This window comes from Gallus gallus, chromosome 1, assembly GCF_016699485.2.
Source record: "Gallus gallus isolate bGalGal1 chromosome 1, bGalGal1.mat.broiler.GRCg7b, whole genome shotgun sequence".
Taxonomy (NCBI): Eukaryota; Metazoa; Chordata; class Aves; order Galliformes; family Phasianidae; genus Gallus; species Gallus gallus.
This window is the reverse complement of record NC_052532.1, coordinates 70,570,539-70,587,671: the sequence shown is the minus strand read 5'-3', so window position 1 is coordinate 70,587,671 and position 17,133 is coordinate 70,570,539. Positions and strand designations below refer to the sequence as shown.

Here is a 17,133-nt window from a genome sequence, read left to right as displayed (position 1 = left end):
AGAATATTGCATAAAAGGAAAGATTATATCAATTTCAGATGAAAAATACACCCAATTCATCAAATTAAAATTTGATGAATTAAACAAAGAATATTCTCTTGATAGATAATGGAAGTAGAGGTAGACAGACAATTTAAGCTGGATGTTGACTTTGCAAAATTTCGGTAAGATCAGGTTATGAGATTGGCTCCAAATCTGCCTCATAATAGCTATGAATCAATGAAAGTACATACAAAAATCTCTGAACTTTGTACCGTATTCAGTCCACAGGCTAAGATTTTGGAACCTAACATGTTTATTCATTTCTTCACAGAGGAATGCTCCAGCCAGAAAGAACAGTTTGCTTCTTATTCCCCCACAGTGTATTAAGAAATCTGACTGCCCATTTCATTTATTTTATTTTGACATATAAAATTAAGCTTTTATCAGGAATATCTGGTATCAAAAGAACTGCGGTTCATTATATGCAAAATATGCATTTTCAAAAAGAGTAGTTAAAAGCACCCTCAGTTCTTCAGTTAACGAGTTGTATGCTTTCTTTTAATATCACTTGCAAACCAAAGTACAAAGCAATTCTTTGAAGACTTAAATGCATTTTTAATTCTATTCATATGTGTGAAGAGCAAACACAAGTCTTCACAGGATGGCCATCTAATTAAGTGTGGATTCTCCAGGAATATTTTCAGGTATAGTAAGTTCTGCATTCTTTTCTGAAATGTCATCACTAATTCCACAAAAGAGACTTACTCAGCTTTAGCAAATTATTGAGGAGGCTACTTGGTTTTATTGAAATCATGAAGCAAGCCAACACAGTTAATTTCTTAGTTCTTAGTTGAAATTGCTTTCTCCATGTAAATCTTTTAGGAAGCCTGTATATGTTCATGAAGGTACCACGACTTACCTTTTTATAAAAGTAAAATGTTTTACAATAGACAGATTTTTTTTAAAGAACAACAACAACAACAAAAAAGTAAACCCAAAAAAACCAAACTCCATAATATTTAGAAAAGGACACTGTGCTGATTTAGAAAGGTATTTGTGGAGACAGATATGCCTGGGGCTAGGAGTTAAGAATTATCCAAAATTCATCATCTTTTATCTTATTCTTTGGTGGTACACACTTATACACTGCGCTTCACTCTAGTAACATTTAGTTAATGTGTGCTAATTGTTCCTTCAAATAACCACAAAGAAGAGATAGCAAATATTATTGCTTTCAAGAGCCAGAGTTCATTCTGGGGTCATGCACCACAAAGGCAATAAGCAACAAGCATTTAAGTCATGGTGTATTCTCTAGGCCTTATTTAAATGCCACCTTTCATGGGCAGAAGAAAATCATACAGCAGGAGTATTCAGTAGCCTACTGCTAGTGAGTGAGCAGCCCGAGACCCTGGGTGCTGTCCCAGCTCTCTGGCATCTCAAGATGAAGTGGCCGTGCAGTCACTATGCCTGACCACCATATGATAGTGTGCCCAGGATCATAGGGCAACCTGTAGGAGAAGGGATGGGCTGGAGGAGGTACAGGTATGCTGCCAGAGAAATGCACACCACTAGGCAGTGAGGAAACTATAAATGCATCCTTCTAGATCTGTGCAATGAGGAACATGGGCTAGAAAAATAAGTGTACAGTGTTATTAACTGCTTATTCCTGAATTTGTTTCTGATTATTTAGCTCACTGATATTTAGCTCACTTCCTACTCTCTTCTACTGAGTTTCTTTACTTAGATGAAATACTAGCTCCAAGGAATTACAAATAGGCTAAATTTTATGTACCAAATATCAGTTACATATAAACGAAAATAAAACTATCAAAACCAAAGAGATTCTATTTTAGAGACTGAATATCTCATTTCCTACATAAGAAAATATTCTGTCTTTCTTCTTAAGTTCTGAGTCTGGTTTTCACATGGTGCAGAGGCAATTTATTATATTGTTCCAGAAGAAGTTGAGTGGTATGCAACAACTGCTCATACACTGAAAAGAACTTTTTCAGCAGGATTTATGGCTTGGCAATTTACTTCATATAGGGAAACTATCTCAACTTGCTGAATAACAAACCAAGTATTATCACCAAATTATACACTACACATTTCTGAAATCCATCACTGTAGATTTTCAGAACTGTAACTATCTTTTGTACCCCCTACAACATATTCCACTACAAAGGCGTTCAGTTATATCTTTATCAGCAGTTTGCACCGCACCTTAAAGCCCAGATGAGCCATCATTACATCATGCATATAATGCACATCTCCACGTTACATCTCCACATTTAGGTCAACTGTACAACTGTGCAGGGGAAAATGATTTTTGTCTTAAACAGACCAGAATTTAAAGGTAACAAAACCAACGTATGGCTGGTTTCCACAAATGTTTCTTAACCACAGAATAAATCTGGAGATCACTTCAAGCTTGAGTGGGAAGTTGGTAGAGTTGACGTATGCTCTGCATGTTCCTCCCTTCTGAAGCTGGAAATTTTAGTTTCAAGAAGTAAAAGACAGACCCATCTCCATTTAGTTCTCAGCAGTGAGCCTTTACATGTTGTCCTGTTCCCTGGAATTGGTGTTTGTATCAGATGACCTCCAGAGGTCCATTCCAACATTAAGCACTCTGTGACTCTATGATCCTTGATTCCTTCATCCGTCTTTCTCAACCAGGCTCGTTCCTCCTATCATCTTTCTTTTGCTTACTCAAACCTTTGCTACAAGGATTTTCTACAGTGCCAATTCTCCTGTTCTTGCTCCATATTCTCCTGGCTGACACCTGATTCTAGTCCCACTTTTCTTTAATATCTCTGTGCAATCACCCCAAACTATTTCTTGCTCTGATGGTCTGCACACTCTGCACTAATTTCCACGGTTTCTTTCCCCCTTTTCTCTAAATTGTTTTACCTGATTTTACCTTCCATCCTTCAAGCATCTCCCAGATTAATTCTCCTTTCCTAATCACAACTTCAGATCTGTCCCTCCTTACATTCAGCCTCAGCCCTAAGTATGCCTTTCCTTCTTAGTGAGTTGGCTCCTCTCTTACTCGTACTAGAAACACCTTTCATTAAGTCTGACTCATAAAAGCACAAAGGAAAGATGCTCAGGAGCTGTCAAGGTTGGCAGTGCTGGGCCCAGGACAGCTGGGAGCTAACATTTCAGGGAAGATCTGGCTGCTTCGTATGTAGGAACAGGCTAAGACAGTCTTGGTACATGCACATTTTAGACTGCTTTAAGGGCTGAAAGTCCTTAATGAGAAAAGAATCGTTTGCTGCTAAAATAGAAAGACCTCTCTACAGACAAGAGAATTTAAATTGCACTGAGTAGGACAGTCAAACACAGAGAACAATTGCCACTGGAACTTAATGATCTTTGAGGTCCCTTCCAATCCAAGCCATTCTACAATTCTGTTATGCTGAGAAATCCTTATCACTGAAGGATTTGCAGCAAAAGTTAAATATCTTTCAGAAATACTCTGGTAGACCTGGTCCTATTTTGGTACATAGGGGCTGATTAAGCGTCAAGGTCCTTATTCTCTAAGGCATATGAAAAAAGCTAGCTGCTATTATGCAAAAATTTTTAACTTCAGAAATTTCAGAGGCTTTTGGTAAGGATGACGGAAAGCGCAAAAGTAATATCCTAACAATTTCAGGTTTCTGCTCCAAACAGTTAAATTAAAACAAAACAAAACAAAACTTCTCATGTACATGAAACAACTTGTTTCTGCCTGTCTTTGTTCCTGGAAATAACTGAATTGCTTTGGAAGAAATTTGCCAAAACCTGAGCCTGCATCAGACACCTGGCATGTAAAATTTCAGACGTTGGTTACATTTTGGCATCTTTCTAAGCAGTTAAAAGCAGGTACTAATAATGAGAAAATATTTCCCAATCTGGCTCAATGCGGCATACATTTTTTTTTCCACATACCACCATAACTGCTTCTTTATCTTTACTACTATTTTTCTTGGCTTAAATATTACAAATGTTTGACTTCAGTGTCACATAAAGGGAATTTAATTGTTATGCAATTTGATAACAAAAAGTGTTTGGCAAGGGCAGTGCAGCAAGTTAAGTCCTATTGTGAGAAGTAGTAAGTCATAATTATCCTTGGAGAAATACCAAGCCTATGGGCTTCTAAGAAAAAAAAAAAAAAAAAAAGCAAAAGTTAAGCAAATGTTTTATGACCTTGAAAAAGTTAAAAGTTATTACATTGCAGACCACACCATGCCAGGCACTTCGCCAGTCTCCAGGGAAGCTTACACAGGGTGTCTGCTCACAAAGCAGAGCATATCTGTACACCATTCTGAGCTTTCAGCCTGTAGCTTCTGACAATCCTCCAATTACATCAGCCAATGGCAACCATCTCTGCTACAGCCACCATGCAAAAATCTCTGCCTTAAAGGTATTAGGTATGGAATTTTTGGATCACTGACAACAGTTCCCTGTACATAAGGACTTTAAGGAAAATTTAAGAATCAAAAAACTTTCGTTTGAAGGACTGAGACTCATTAAATTATAGCTGATCAAAAGAAAATTAGGGGTATAGAGTAGAAAGTCTTGTGAGGTGCCAACTTGATAGGAAGGGAAAACGTATTGTCTTTCTTATGATGTGCCAAGTTGGTGGAACTGGAATGTGTTCCGAATGAAAGAGAGGAAACTTGTATTGATAATAGATAGGTGTTACAAGAAGCCAACTATTTTGATTTTAGAGTTTTGGCACAAGGTTCGGTGAAAAAGTGATTTAATGTCATTATCATGCAAGGGCTAACAAGGATAAGTTAGCTATCAGGTATGTTGCCTCATATATGCTAAAAAATAAATGATTCAAGAATGTATAAACTAGTTTGGATGTAGAAAAGGTGGTATAGAACTATACTAAGGAACTGATCTCCAGTGGGCACAAGGTAACCTGAAATATACACCTTGATTCAGGTATGCTGAATCACTCTGGCTAACCAGAAGAGTATCTGTTTGTCCACTAAACTAACCTGGACATTTTGCAATAAGGATAATATACTTGTATTCTCTTTCACTGATGAAAAGACATTTTTTGACAATACATTTAGGATCTGTGTCTGTAGCTTTTGAGAGGGGGAAGCGTAATAAATCCAAGAAGATAATAACTCAAATAATTAAAATAATTAGAACTTTACTGAGCAGCTACAGGATTTGTGTCTGACTCACCGCCTAATTATAGTCTTGGCACATCAGAAGAATCTCTCCCTATTAATCTGTTTGAGTTAGGCACAGTAAGCCATTACAGAGCTGTAACAACCCAGACAGAAAAACAATTCATACATCCTATTACTTCCAAAAAAAGATCCTTACCTTCTCAAATAGCCATAACTTTCAACACTTTCAATACATAAAAATACCAAAAAAAAAAAAAAAAAAAAAAGCCAAGATAAAAAAACAAGATGAAAATGGAATATGTGTTTATATCTATTTCATAGAATGACCTTTGTAACTAGGATCTCTATAAGAGTGAAAATCTGCTAATTCTGCCTAGTGGCCCATTGCAAATGACTTTTTTTCAATTAGGTTACATGATATTGCAAATAAACAGTCTATTCATGTCATGAGACACTTCTCATTTACTAATGTGACAACAGTAATTAAAAATTTAATTACTACTGATGCCTTTTAAAATACAAGCATATTTTATAAATACTCATTTTTATACAATGAATTTCTGTAACATTCTTATCAAATATATCTGCTAAACTACTTACATGGCATTTTACAGCTTAAGGTTTAAATGGAAACTAAATAACCCAACAGAGTCTCTCAGAGGAAGATAAGCACCAGTTTTATTCTACAGTGAAGGTACAGAATACTCAACTTCATCAAAGGGATTGGGGATGTATGAACACTGTGAAGAGCAATGGCAGGCTGAGGATAAATGTGATTTATCAGCTTTCCTCTCCAGCTGATGCATACACTTACCTGGGTATGGTGCACATTAGAAGAATGTTGAGCAGCCTTCTAAAAAACATCTGGAGTATGGTTGGCCATAAAGCCATGGGACAGGAGGAAAAATAGCCATCTGCATCAGCCATATACTTATGCTACTGATATTTTGCAACTTCTTCACATTGCTAGCACCCTAGGATGGGTGTAAATGTGCTGCCAGCTGCCCCTCCTCCCATATCTATTTCTCCTGTTTTAGAAATCAGACTGCATAGACTTTCCCTGACATAGGTTAAGAGACAGTATAAAAGATGACTCTGTCACTGGAATGTAATAGTAAGCAAAAACTGAGGGTGAAAGTCAGAATTTTGTAGCTCAACATAACCCTCCTAACAGACAAGGCAGCGAGAGAGAGAACATCAGTTTATGCCTCTAGAGATCATTACAATGCAAACAATTGACACGCGGCAACTTTTAAGGGGCTGAAAGAGGACTATGAAAAAGAGACCAGAGTGTGTGCAAAGTATAGTGTAAGCCTACCAATAACATACTTATCTGCTAGAATCCCTTACATATTCGGTCAGCATTAGTGTGACATGAAGGAGAATCACCCCAGAAGATTGTACTTTGGAAAGGAAAGTACTTACGTATCTCCAGACTTGCGGTAATTTTCTGGACATTCCAAAGACAGACAGCGAAACCCTCCCTGGATGTTAAAGCAGGTCTCATTGAAAGAACAGTTGTGAGTTTCTGTAACACACTCATCAATATCTGCCAAATGGAAAAAGAAGAGTGGGTTAAATATATGCTTTTCCTGTATTTGCACTTGCCAGATGACGAAAGTATTATATTAGGTACAACACAATATGGGGTGCAATTAAACACTATTATAGGATTGGGTAGAAAAGGTAGGAGAACAAAAAAGAAGAAAACTAACCCAAACAACAGGCAAGAAGAAGAAAAGGAAGAGCAGCAGTGCCACTAAGTGGACAAGACCTAAATATTTGATGGAATGTCCATAGCATGATGATATTTCTTTCTGACAGTTAAACATATTTACTTCACAGTGGGAATCTTCATTGAGTTGATTAGAATTCTTTAGTATGGTTATAATTTTTTTCACTTCATTCTACAGGAATTCTATAGAAATTTTTATAGGTTCTTAATTATTTCTTTATAAAATATTAGTCTCTACAGATTTCAAACTGATATTGATTACTTTGCCTATAAAGATGTAGGAAAGGTGCATTTTAAAATTTAAAACCTCAAAAGTTTTCAGAAGCCCACAATCCCCCCACAGTTAAGTCTCCCTGCAGCTATTGGGACGCACCTTGGCAGTTGCGTGCATTGGGTGCCAACCTGTAACCCGTGGAGGGACAAGTACATTGAAAGCTCCCAGGAATATTAATACACCGAAAAGAACAGATGTGACCTCCAGTAGGTAAAGCACATTCATCAATATCTGCAAGAAGAAAACAGCATTAATTTCTTATGTCTGCATCATGTTCAACCAAGAGCACATGTATGGTATTCATACTGTGAGGTTCAAACACTATTTCATGATTCTTGTTTGGGGGTATGGAAAAAAAAATATCAAATAAGGGTGGTTCTAGTCAATAGAGGGTGTCAGAAATAAATGGAGGAATGAAAATTAAAATCAATATAAATGTCTAAGAGGCAGTCAGATTTTGTTTTGTATATGTGAAGTAACACTTTACATTGATGAATTCATGAACAACTTTACTATAGGGAGAGAGAGAAAAGTATTATCTCTATTTTTATTAAAGGGAAAATTAGATGTTTTGCCCAAAGTCTTACTGTCTAGTAAGTCCCAGACATCTGATTTGTGTTTTCAAGATCTTGTCAGCAGAGTGCCAACCACATTTTCCTTGTATTTGAGCAAAGGCTGTTTAAACATTCGTTCAGAGCAAGCCACAAAAAGAAGATATATAAAATACTACATAGTAATATAATGTGATACATGTCTGTATCTTCACTTCCTGAAGATGAGAAATTCTGTTAGTAGATCAGGAAAAAAAAAAAATTCTGATAAGGTAGAAGAGTATGCAAAGATACAGTTCATTGTAAACAACAAAATGATACCTTGCAAGCACAGGTATTTCTAGACTAAGATATGTATGGGAGATCATTAAGTACAGTTTCAGTGTGTCACAGGAAGATACCAAGAAGAATCAAACGTTAAAATGCAACAATTAAGATTGTATGGAACTGTTTATGTATGTTTTGGCATGAACAAAAAATGCCAACTCATCCTTTATCTGCAAAGTCAGTTCTTACCTTCACATGAAATTCCATCTATGTCACTAAGTTGAAAGCCACGTCGGCAGTAACACTGATAGGAGCCATACACATTGGCACACTCTTGACTACATGGGCTGCTCTCACACTCATTTAAATCTGAAACGCAAAATTAAATATGTGAAACTCAAATTTCTTGGTATATTTGTCACTCCTGATACAGGACTGAAGCAAAACTTAGGAAAAATAACTGAACGTAATGGGCTTTGGATGTATTACCCTCAACAGGGTCTGGCAGTATAAGCTACTATGTGCTACCTGTTTCCCACTGTCCTTCAGGGCGTGTGACTTGGAGGGAGTCATTAGTAACACACTTGCATTTTTACTTCTGGGTATCAGCAAGGCTGGTTGTGAAGAACTGGTCACATCATCTAGCCAAAGAGCCAGTATATTGGAACTGTGGACTGCAGTGCCTTTGATTAATCATAATAGCCTTCACGTAATCAAAGGCACCAAATGGGTTATTTATCATGCTATTCCACTGCAGTCTTATGAGCTAAAATCAAACAAAAATAGCTGAACGACAGCTACATCTCATACTACATGGTCAGTACTTATGACAGCAGTACCTTCACATGACCTGCCATCAGATGAAAGCTTGAATCCCATGGTACAAGTGCAATAGTAGGAACCAGGAGTATTTTCACACTTGTGAGCACAAAGGCGGCCTGGATAGCGTCTGCATTCATTGATATCTGTAATGATAAATATATACAGAGATCTGTGGATTGTCTGGCTTCCCTACAGTAGTATTCTGGATGAGAATGCGGTCTTGAGTTTGATTTTTATTTTCCAGATGTAAATTTTCTTGAAAGAAAGGGACGGATTTGCTCAGAGTATTCATTTAGAACAATCCTGGTGCACAACCGAATTAACTGTGTAAGAAGAAAGTCACTTTGATCTTTCAAAGGAATGTTTTGCTGTAAGTGCATGTTAAAATATCACAGAAAATAATTACATGCACTCTCCTAATCTTACCTTATAACAATGTAATCAAGTACACACTGACAATACTAATACATCTCCCTTTAAAGTATCAGTATCTTTTTAGTATGGTATTAGATTTATATAAACAATATAGCAGTCAATTTTACTTTCAGATGAAAAAGATCATGCAGTGAGCAATAATGTTTTTTACACAGGTTCATTTTTTAAAATGCCATTGTTAATAGGTGCAACTTACCAATACAAGTTCTACTGATGACATCAAAAGAATACCCAGACTTGCACTCACAGCGGTAATTGCCCGGTCCATTTATACAAACATGTCCTTCCCCACATGGCTGATCAGAAGATGAGCATTCATCCACATCTAAAAAAAGAGAAGTGAGTGGAAGTATACTTCCGTGCATGGAAGTTGAGAAAAGAGCAACACGTTAACCCTTAGTTCAGATGCATATTTGTGTGCCCTTTTCATCTATAAAATAAAGTATAAATTCTTGCTGTCTTACAAGCGTGTCACAGGCTTCCTTCAGTGGTAGTTGCAAAGTGTTTTGAAACAGAAATGAAGACTCTGATCTAAGTACCAGCTTCAATAAGAAGATCAGAGTAATAAATGCAAACTTTCGAATGCAAAATTTTTACTGAACCAGGTATCTCTCACTTGTGCTGCAAATATTGATGAACTTGCAAGGTAAAAAAGTAATCAGGAAAACAGATAATCTTTGGAGGAAATTAGGTGCAAAAACTATTCTATTATGGATAGTTAATATTCATGGAACAAATCTTCAGCTAAGGTGAGATGTCAGAGGACCACAGACAGTTGTGCTTTGATGAACACATACAATAATTAGAAACACATGCAAAACACCTCTCTTTGAAAAAGCCACTTTAGCTAAATGCCGGATCAAGGCACATATGCCCTTCAACTGTTTTTGACTATCTTCTGAGAGACATTGAGTGGCAGATGGGACATTAATAATGTCATTTTGCTGGGTTGATCGTCACTTTAATTCTTCTCAGCACACAGAGTTTATGAGTTTGAAGGACAGAGAGGATCTTTGTCATTGTTTATGTGCTGGGACTGTTATGAGGGAAATAATAGGATCAAGAATTGATTGTAGAAACAAGACAAACTTTGGGTAGACTTCAAGAAACAGGCCACTATATACAGGTGTGGTTCATTTTCTTTAAATTGTTTTATTTTTCTGGACTGTTACTTACCTACACATCTCGTTCCATCTTCGTTGAGATGATAACCTCGGCCACAGCTGGGTGAGATTCGCTGACAGGTATACGAGCCATCAGTGTTGATACATATCTGACCAGCTGGACACGGCATGTTGGTGCTCAAGCATTCATTGATATCTGCAAGAGCACAACAAGTTAATGTAATAATCTGCTGCCTGAACACGTTTCTTACATCCTTCGTGGTCTGAAAGGCTCTACTCATGGGAAAGCACAAATTTATATAATTTAGACTATGGGATTAAGACTGGGAGAGGTATGGAAAAGCAATGGAAATTGGGTATAGAATTTGTACTTATTTAAAAGCCTCTGAAAGTCTCCACTAAAAGCACAAAGAGATGACCAAGAACTCAGTTTATCAGTTCAACCAGGTATTCACCATAGAGACTTTGCCTTGTCTCTTAGTAGGCTATCTATAGAAACATGTAAGAACCTAAAGAGCTCTTGTATGTATTCAAAAGACTATGCATCTCTCCACTATTCATCTTTTTACAAACTAGACATCATATCAGTTTGCGACACAGATACCCTTTGCCTATTAAAAATAAAGCCTAAAAAGTAAAACCCCGGAATATGTAATGAAATGAAACTAATCTATATTAGAGTATGATCTAGTGCAATGTATCTAACTAAGAAAGCAGGGAACTTGCTGTTAACCAAGGCTAGCAACATGCTATTTGGGGAAAAGGAGTTTCAGAGTGAGAAATCAATGGCTACAGGAGTCAACCTTCATCAAACTGAAATATTAATGTACCTGTGATCTGGAAGTCTGGAGGAGCAGTCATTGCTTGTGAGTGTATGAGCCTGTATCTCATAACCTTCAGCAATGTCCAGCTTCATGTGTATACTTAGCCTAAATTTTTTCTCCCTATATCACTGAGACATGATATCATTTTGTACTGTGGCATTGCTAACTGCTGAAGAGTTACTGTTTTCCAGTTGGTATGATATTAAGCAAAGTATTCCTTTGCTGGAAAGGCAGTAAATTTTTCATACTTTTTGCCTCCTACTTCCACATAGGGCAGCCTTTGATTCATATTTTGTAAAATCCACCTGTAAAATTGTTTTGGTGATTATTTTATTTTAGGGGACATACTTATTACTGCTGCAGATCGGTGTGGCTTTACTAATGTCAGCATGGGCATGCTAACTCCTACAGCCATGGATCTAGTGCTAGCTATGGCAGATGTATGTCTTCAAAGAGATGACGTGCCCAGTCATCAGCTGCCTTCATTTTAAAGGCTTCAATTTTGTTTTCAGCATCAGTGTTGCCAGTGTCGGATTTCAGCGCTGCAGAGTAGGAGATGGTCAGGAGAACATGGGACTGACAATGAGCTAGAACTGGCAGCTGCTGCTGCTCAGCCAGTTCCACAAGTTCAAAACATGCTTTGCCGCTGGGGTAATTTAGTTAGGTTGAGACTTGAAAATAATACTTAAGGGAGTAACTGATAGATTGGTAGGTCACATGAGACAATTTCATTTAGAGTCTGCTGGAAGGTAGTAATTGTAACATATTTACAGAAAGGTTCCAATTCTATTTTGTAGAAGCCTCACAATAATATGAAATGTCTTGGAAACAAGGCGTTGGCACACAGTTCATAAGCAGTCTTTAAAATAAAACTTCTCTCTACAGTGTATTATAACTGGCCCATGACTTGTACACAGTAAGATTCTTCATAAGCCATAACTAAAGGGGGATAAGTCTACTAAGACCTACATATACATATATACCTGTAGAACTTCTGCATGCTAGTATAGACAAAGTTGTTACAGAGGATATAATAACTTACAGTTTTTGTACTAAGCTTTAGCTAAGATCTTTTGGATGGTGGGAGATCATACATATCACTTTTTTTTTTCCCCTGATTTTTCTTTTCCAGATAAAATCCCCAAAGACTTAATGAAAATTCAAATGCAGCCACGTAATTTAAGTACTTAAATCTCACAGATTCAGTATTTAAGTCGTATTTAGAAGGCTTTTGTCTGTAAATGTTACCTGCAGGACAAAGCTATATCTTCAAAGAAGAGAAAAAACACATAATAGAAAAATACATGCATGAAGAATGACTTGAGAAGCTCAGAACTTACCCAATGAAGGTATAATTTATCTCATAAGCAGCACTTAAGCATTCGCTGAGATAAGAGTATATCTTACCAATACAGTTGCCTAGAGCATCTTGTATAAACCCATTCATGCACTGTAGCTTGGGTCGGCAACGGAAAGATCCTGGAGTATTCTGACAGATAAAATCGGGGGGGCAGTTATGAGTACCAGTCTCACATTCGTCAATATCTGGTACATCACAAAAAAAAAATTGTTAGGAGTTTGACAAACATTTTCAACACATTTAAAATACAACACACAGTTAAGAATGTCAGACAGATGAAACCCACAGCACATCTTGGGCAATTCAGTGCAATGAACCAGAATCAGTCTGAACTGTTGCCTAAAACAGAATCTCAGGAAAAAAGCATATATGTGTGTGTATGTGTTTACTACACCATTGCATACTCTCCAAACTAAAAGGTTCAAAATTACTATAGAGCATCTGAAGCACCATGTTCAGCAGTGTTCAGTCTTGCTTCAGCACTGTACTTATGCATAGGCTTAACTTTGAAGCCAGTGCAACTTAATTACATGTCCAAGAGTTAATTTTAGCATTAGACTCAATGTAGATGTTGTTCATTTCTTTCAAAAGGGAATTAGTTGACCTTGGCTCTCATCCATATTAAGGTCTCCTTAAATTATTCTGCTTTAAAATGAACATGATTTCTGTGTAATTTAATATTTCATTCTAGTTCATCATAGAAAACAAATATTTGTGAATAAATTATCATTCAAACAAAACAGATAAGGAATAGCAAGGCTTTAGCCAGGAATGTAACCTAGTCCACATGCAAATAACTAAAATTTTGTGTTTGCCACCTTGCAATGGAAAGAAATCTGCTGAAATTATTAAAATGAAGGCAATTCCTAGCTATAGGATGCCTTATCTTTCCCATTGATGCAGTGGACAAAACAGGAGAGGCAAACTGCTAAATCCTGTGAGATTCAGAACATAATTATGGAGCCTGCTTTAAATTTGTGATGGTTTAATACTGAATGGGGATAAATCAGCAGAGTTTCACATGTGGCTCAACTCAGTAATGAGACAAGTATTTTCCATGTCATTTTACGAAGCTTTTAAAAATTATATACTAAGATTATTCCTCTTCTATTTTCATTACTATTAGCATAATGTTAATAATTAACATTATTAACATATCTTATCCAGATAGGAAATTTCTAAAGCTAACAGCATGCATAATTTAATGGCTGTACTACCACTTTTCCATCAGAGAAATATTGTTAATAGTTGCTGGTAAGAAATTTGTTGGCCTGAAACTGATATAATTTAAATCAGTAGAAATTTTACTTGAAAGGGAACAAAGTTAGACCATAATAATTTGAAAATTATTGTCTGCATATTTTGCAGGTTTTCTGTTGGAGTTCATCAGTTCTTTTTATTTCTGCTCTCGTCCATCCCCCCACTCCATTAAACTTCACTGATCAGTTCTTATAATAAAACCTTACCCAGAATTTTGGCTAAGTTCACTTACTCAGTGCAATGAAATTACAGTCTGTTTTTGAACAATTCTAAGCTCTAGAGGGACATACTTCTTCATGGTGAAAATCAATTCTACAACAAATGGAGTTTGCTGCTAATTTGTACCTCTGCAAAGGTGGCGTGTCAGGTGCAGTAATGGATGTACATAACTGTATAATTTTAGTTCAATGCAACTTAGAATCAGTCATTTATTGAATAAATTTAAAAAAAAAAAGACTACTACCCTTTTTTTTTCCAAACATAGCTAGTCAACAACAGTAGTTTTAACCTTTTTTTTTTTTTTTTTCAAGTTTTATATCCTTAAGAATATTGTGTTTAAGAACGGAATCCCTCTGTAACAGATGTAAACCTCCTGAGGACAAAGGCAGGCTGCATCTACCTTAGCATTTTGAAACTGAAACACCTGGTCACTCTTTCTTCCTTTTTACACAAGTCTGGAAGATTTCAGTTTCTCTGCCCAGGACATACCTTTGCAACGACTGTCATCAGTTAGCTCATAACCAGTTCCACAGCTCGTGTCCCGCTGACAACGAAAAGATCCTAATGTATTGACACAAGTTTGTCCAATCCCACAGCTGTGTGTCCCAGTGATACACTCGTTAATATCTAGAATATGCAAAATGGAAGGCAAACAAACAAATAATTGAGTGTAAATTAAAAAAAAGAAAAAGAAATCCCTGAGAAAAGATCAGATCAAAGGCTAGTAGTGGGCATACCTTCAAGCAGTCATTATTTTGAGCATAAGGATACAGAGAATTGTGTGGATTTGGCCCCAAATTCACAAGCTCACAACGTGGCTGCTCATCTATGTTCTCAGAGTGTTAGTCAGTAAAGACATTTTGACCCCACTGTTAACAGGACCAGCAACTGCTGGCTCACTGTATTGAAAAATGGAAAAAAATTGTACTAAATGAGAGCAAAGAACCAACAACTATCTGGCTGTGTCCAGCAGCAGACAACTAGAGTGACTTCATGAATGAGGCAAACTCTCAGAAAAATTTACTTTGCTCTGGATCCCACCTATGGCCTGAGGACTGCTCAACCCACAGACTGCAACTTTTCATCTTCTACCTTCTAGCTACTGAAAAACATTTATTTTGGGAATTTTTCATTTTCTCTTTGAATCTATAAGAGTATTTGGCACCCATGTGTGTCAAATGTAAAAGTTCTTCCTTTTTATGTTTCACACTAGGCTAGTATTAATCTGACCAATCATCAGTATCTAATTTATACTCTGAATTTTGTATCAGATCTACTTACTCAGACTCCATTTTCAATCAATGAGAGAAAAAGGCACTCCTGATGAGTAACATCTTTTATTATTGAATAGCTCAAGTATTCCCCTGTGATTAACAGTATCAACAACTTCCAAACTTTCTGTCAGCAAGTTGGACAATTCTACTCTATTTCATCTGTTTTACCACTTACTATATACTACAGTAAAAGAAAACAGGTTTTTGTTTATTTGTTTTACTCACAATAAGAAGCTCAAGATCTCCTGCATCTTTTCTACTCCGAATCCTCCACTTGCTCTATTGATCTAACGTTCCATCTTCAAACTATTTCCAACATTCTACTTAAACAAACTTTTTTAAGATCTCACATCCTTTCCCACCTGGGATAAGTGTATGTAAGAATATTCTGATCTCTTCTGACTGGATTTTTTTTTTCTTTAAATCTATTTTTGCTTTTTTAAAATAAGCATGTTGATAATCATCAAGAAAATGGTTTTAGTTCTTTTACCTTCACAGTTGACACCATCTGGTTGAAGCTGATATCCAACAAAGCAGGAGCAGACATAACTGGATCCTGTGTCTCTGCACTGCTGAGAGCAGGGACCACCACCTAATTAGATTTTAAGAAGTCGTTTAAAATTAGAAGGCTCTTTACAGGGACTGAAAAAAACCACTGATTTACAGGTTGCTTACTGATTTATTCTAAAAGTAACTAAACATACACTTATATAAAAGAAGGAAAGGGCTAAACACTGGAAGAAGTGTTTGAAATTACTGATTCTTTTTATCATTAGAGAATACAAGGAGGAAGTAAATTAAACAGTTGCTCATAACTCATCACTTTTAGAACCTGAAGTGAAAATGCTGGGAGCTCAGATACCTCCTAAAATTTTGTCTGGGAAGTTATAGCTTTATATGGTTGCTACCATACAGAAGGGATGACAAGATGCACTGCCATAAATTAATGAAACAATTTCAGTATTACCTGCATTAGGCTTTATTTTCATCCTATCAATATTAGAATCATACTCCTGAGTTATCTAAAACATGTGCTCTTTCCTATTCAGCAGGCAGGAAACATGAAAGGGAGAAGAGAGTATTGTGGGTGACAAAAGGTTTAGAGAACATAAAAGAATGAAGACTTCCTACTGAGATACTAAGGACTTAATGAGGTGTGTGCAGGAGCCACAAAGGATGTGGAAGAGAGCTGGGTTTGTTCTGGTGACAGAAAGAGCGGATGCTACAAAATTTACACAAAATTTGGCTTATCATGAAGAAAACTTATATTTTCTGATCTTGTTCAGAAAGAAATTAATCACAGAATTGTAGGAGTTGGAAGGGGCCTCTGGAGATCATTTAGTCCAACCACCCTGCTAAAGCAGGTTCTCTACAGTAGGTTACACAGGAAAGCATCCAGGTGGGTTCTGAATATCTCCAGATAAGGAGAATCTACAACTGCTCTGGGGCACCTGTTCCAGTGCTCTGTCACCCTCACAGTAAAAAAGTTTTTCCTCATGTTTGTATTGAACTTTTTATGCCCCACTTTGTGCCTATTGCTCCCTCCTCCTTTTTTTTTCTTTTTTTTTTTTTTTTCTGTTGCTAGGCACCACCAAAAAGAGCCTGGCCTCATCTACTTGATTCCCAGGCTTTAGGTATTGATAAAATCCTTTAGGCATCGATAAGATCCTTTCTCAAACTTCTCCAGGCTGAAGAGTCCCAGGTCTTTCAGTCTTTCCTCATAAGGAAAATGCACCAGGCCTCTGCTGGACTCTCCCTGGAAGTTCCCTGTCTTTCTTGAACTGAAGAGTCCTGAACTGGACACAGATGTAGCCTCACGAGGGCAGAGTAGATGGGGAGGAGAACTTCTCTCAATCTGCTGGCCACTCTCT

General features: G+C 36.8%; 1 protein-coding gene across 6 annotated transcripts in view; it reads right to left on the bottom strand.

Annotated features, from left to right (window-relative positions):
* Positions 1–17,133, bottom strand: part of FBLN1 (fibulin 1) — an 82,637-nt gene that overhangs the window by 30,198 nt on the left and 35,306 nt on the right. For all 6 annotated transcript variants that reach the window (XM_046940064.1, XM_015289892.4, NM_204165.1 and 3 more), the window contains 9 exon segments: positions 15,753–15,854; positions 14,478–14,615; positions 12,557–12,694; positions 10,378–10,521; positions 9,398–9,526; positions 8,784–8,909; positions 8,194–8,313; positions 7,226–7,357; positions 6,543–6,666 (listed from right to left, as the gene is read on the bottom strand). In XM_046940064.1, the coding sequence (XP_046796020.1) occupies positions 6,543–6,666; positions 7,226–7,357; positions 8,194–8,313; positions 8,784–8,909; positions 9,398–9,526; positions 10,378–10,521; positions 12,557–12,694; positions 14,478–14,615; positions 15,753–15,854 (1,153 nt within the window).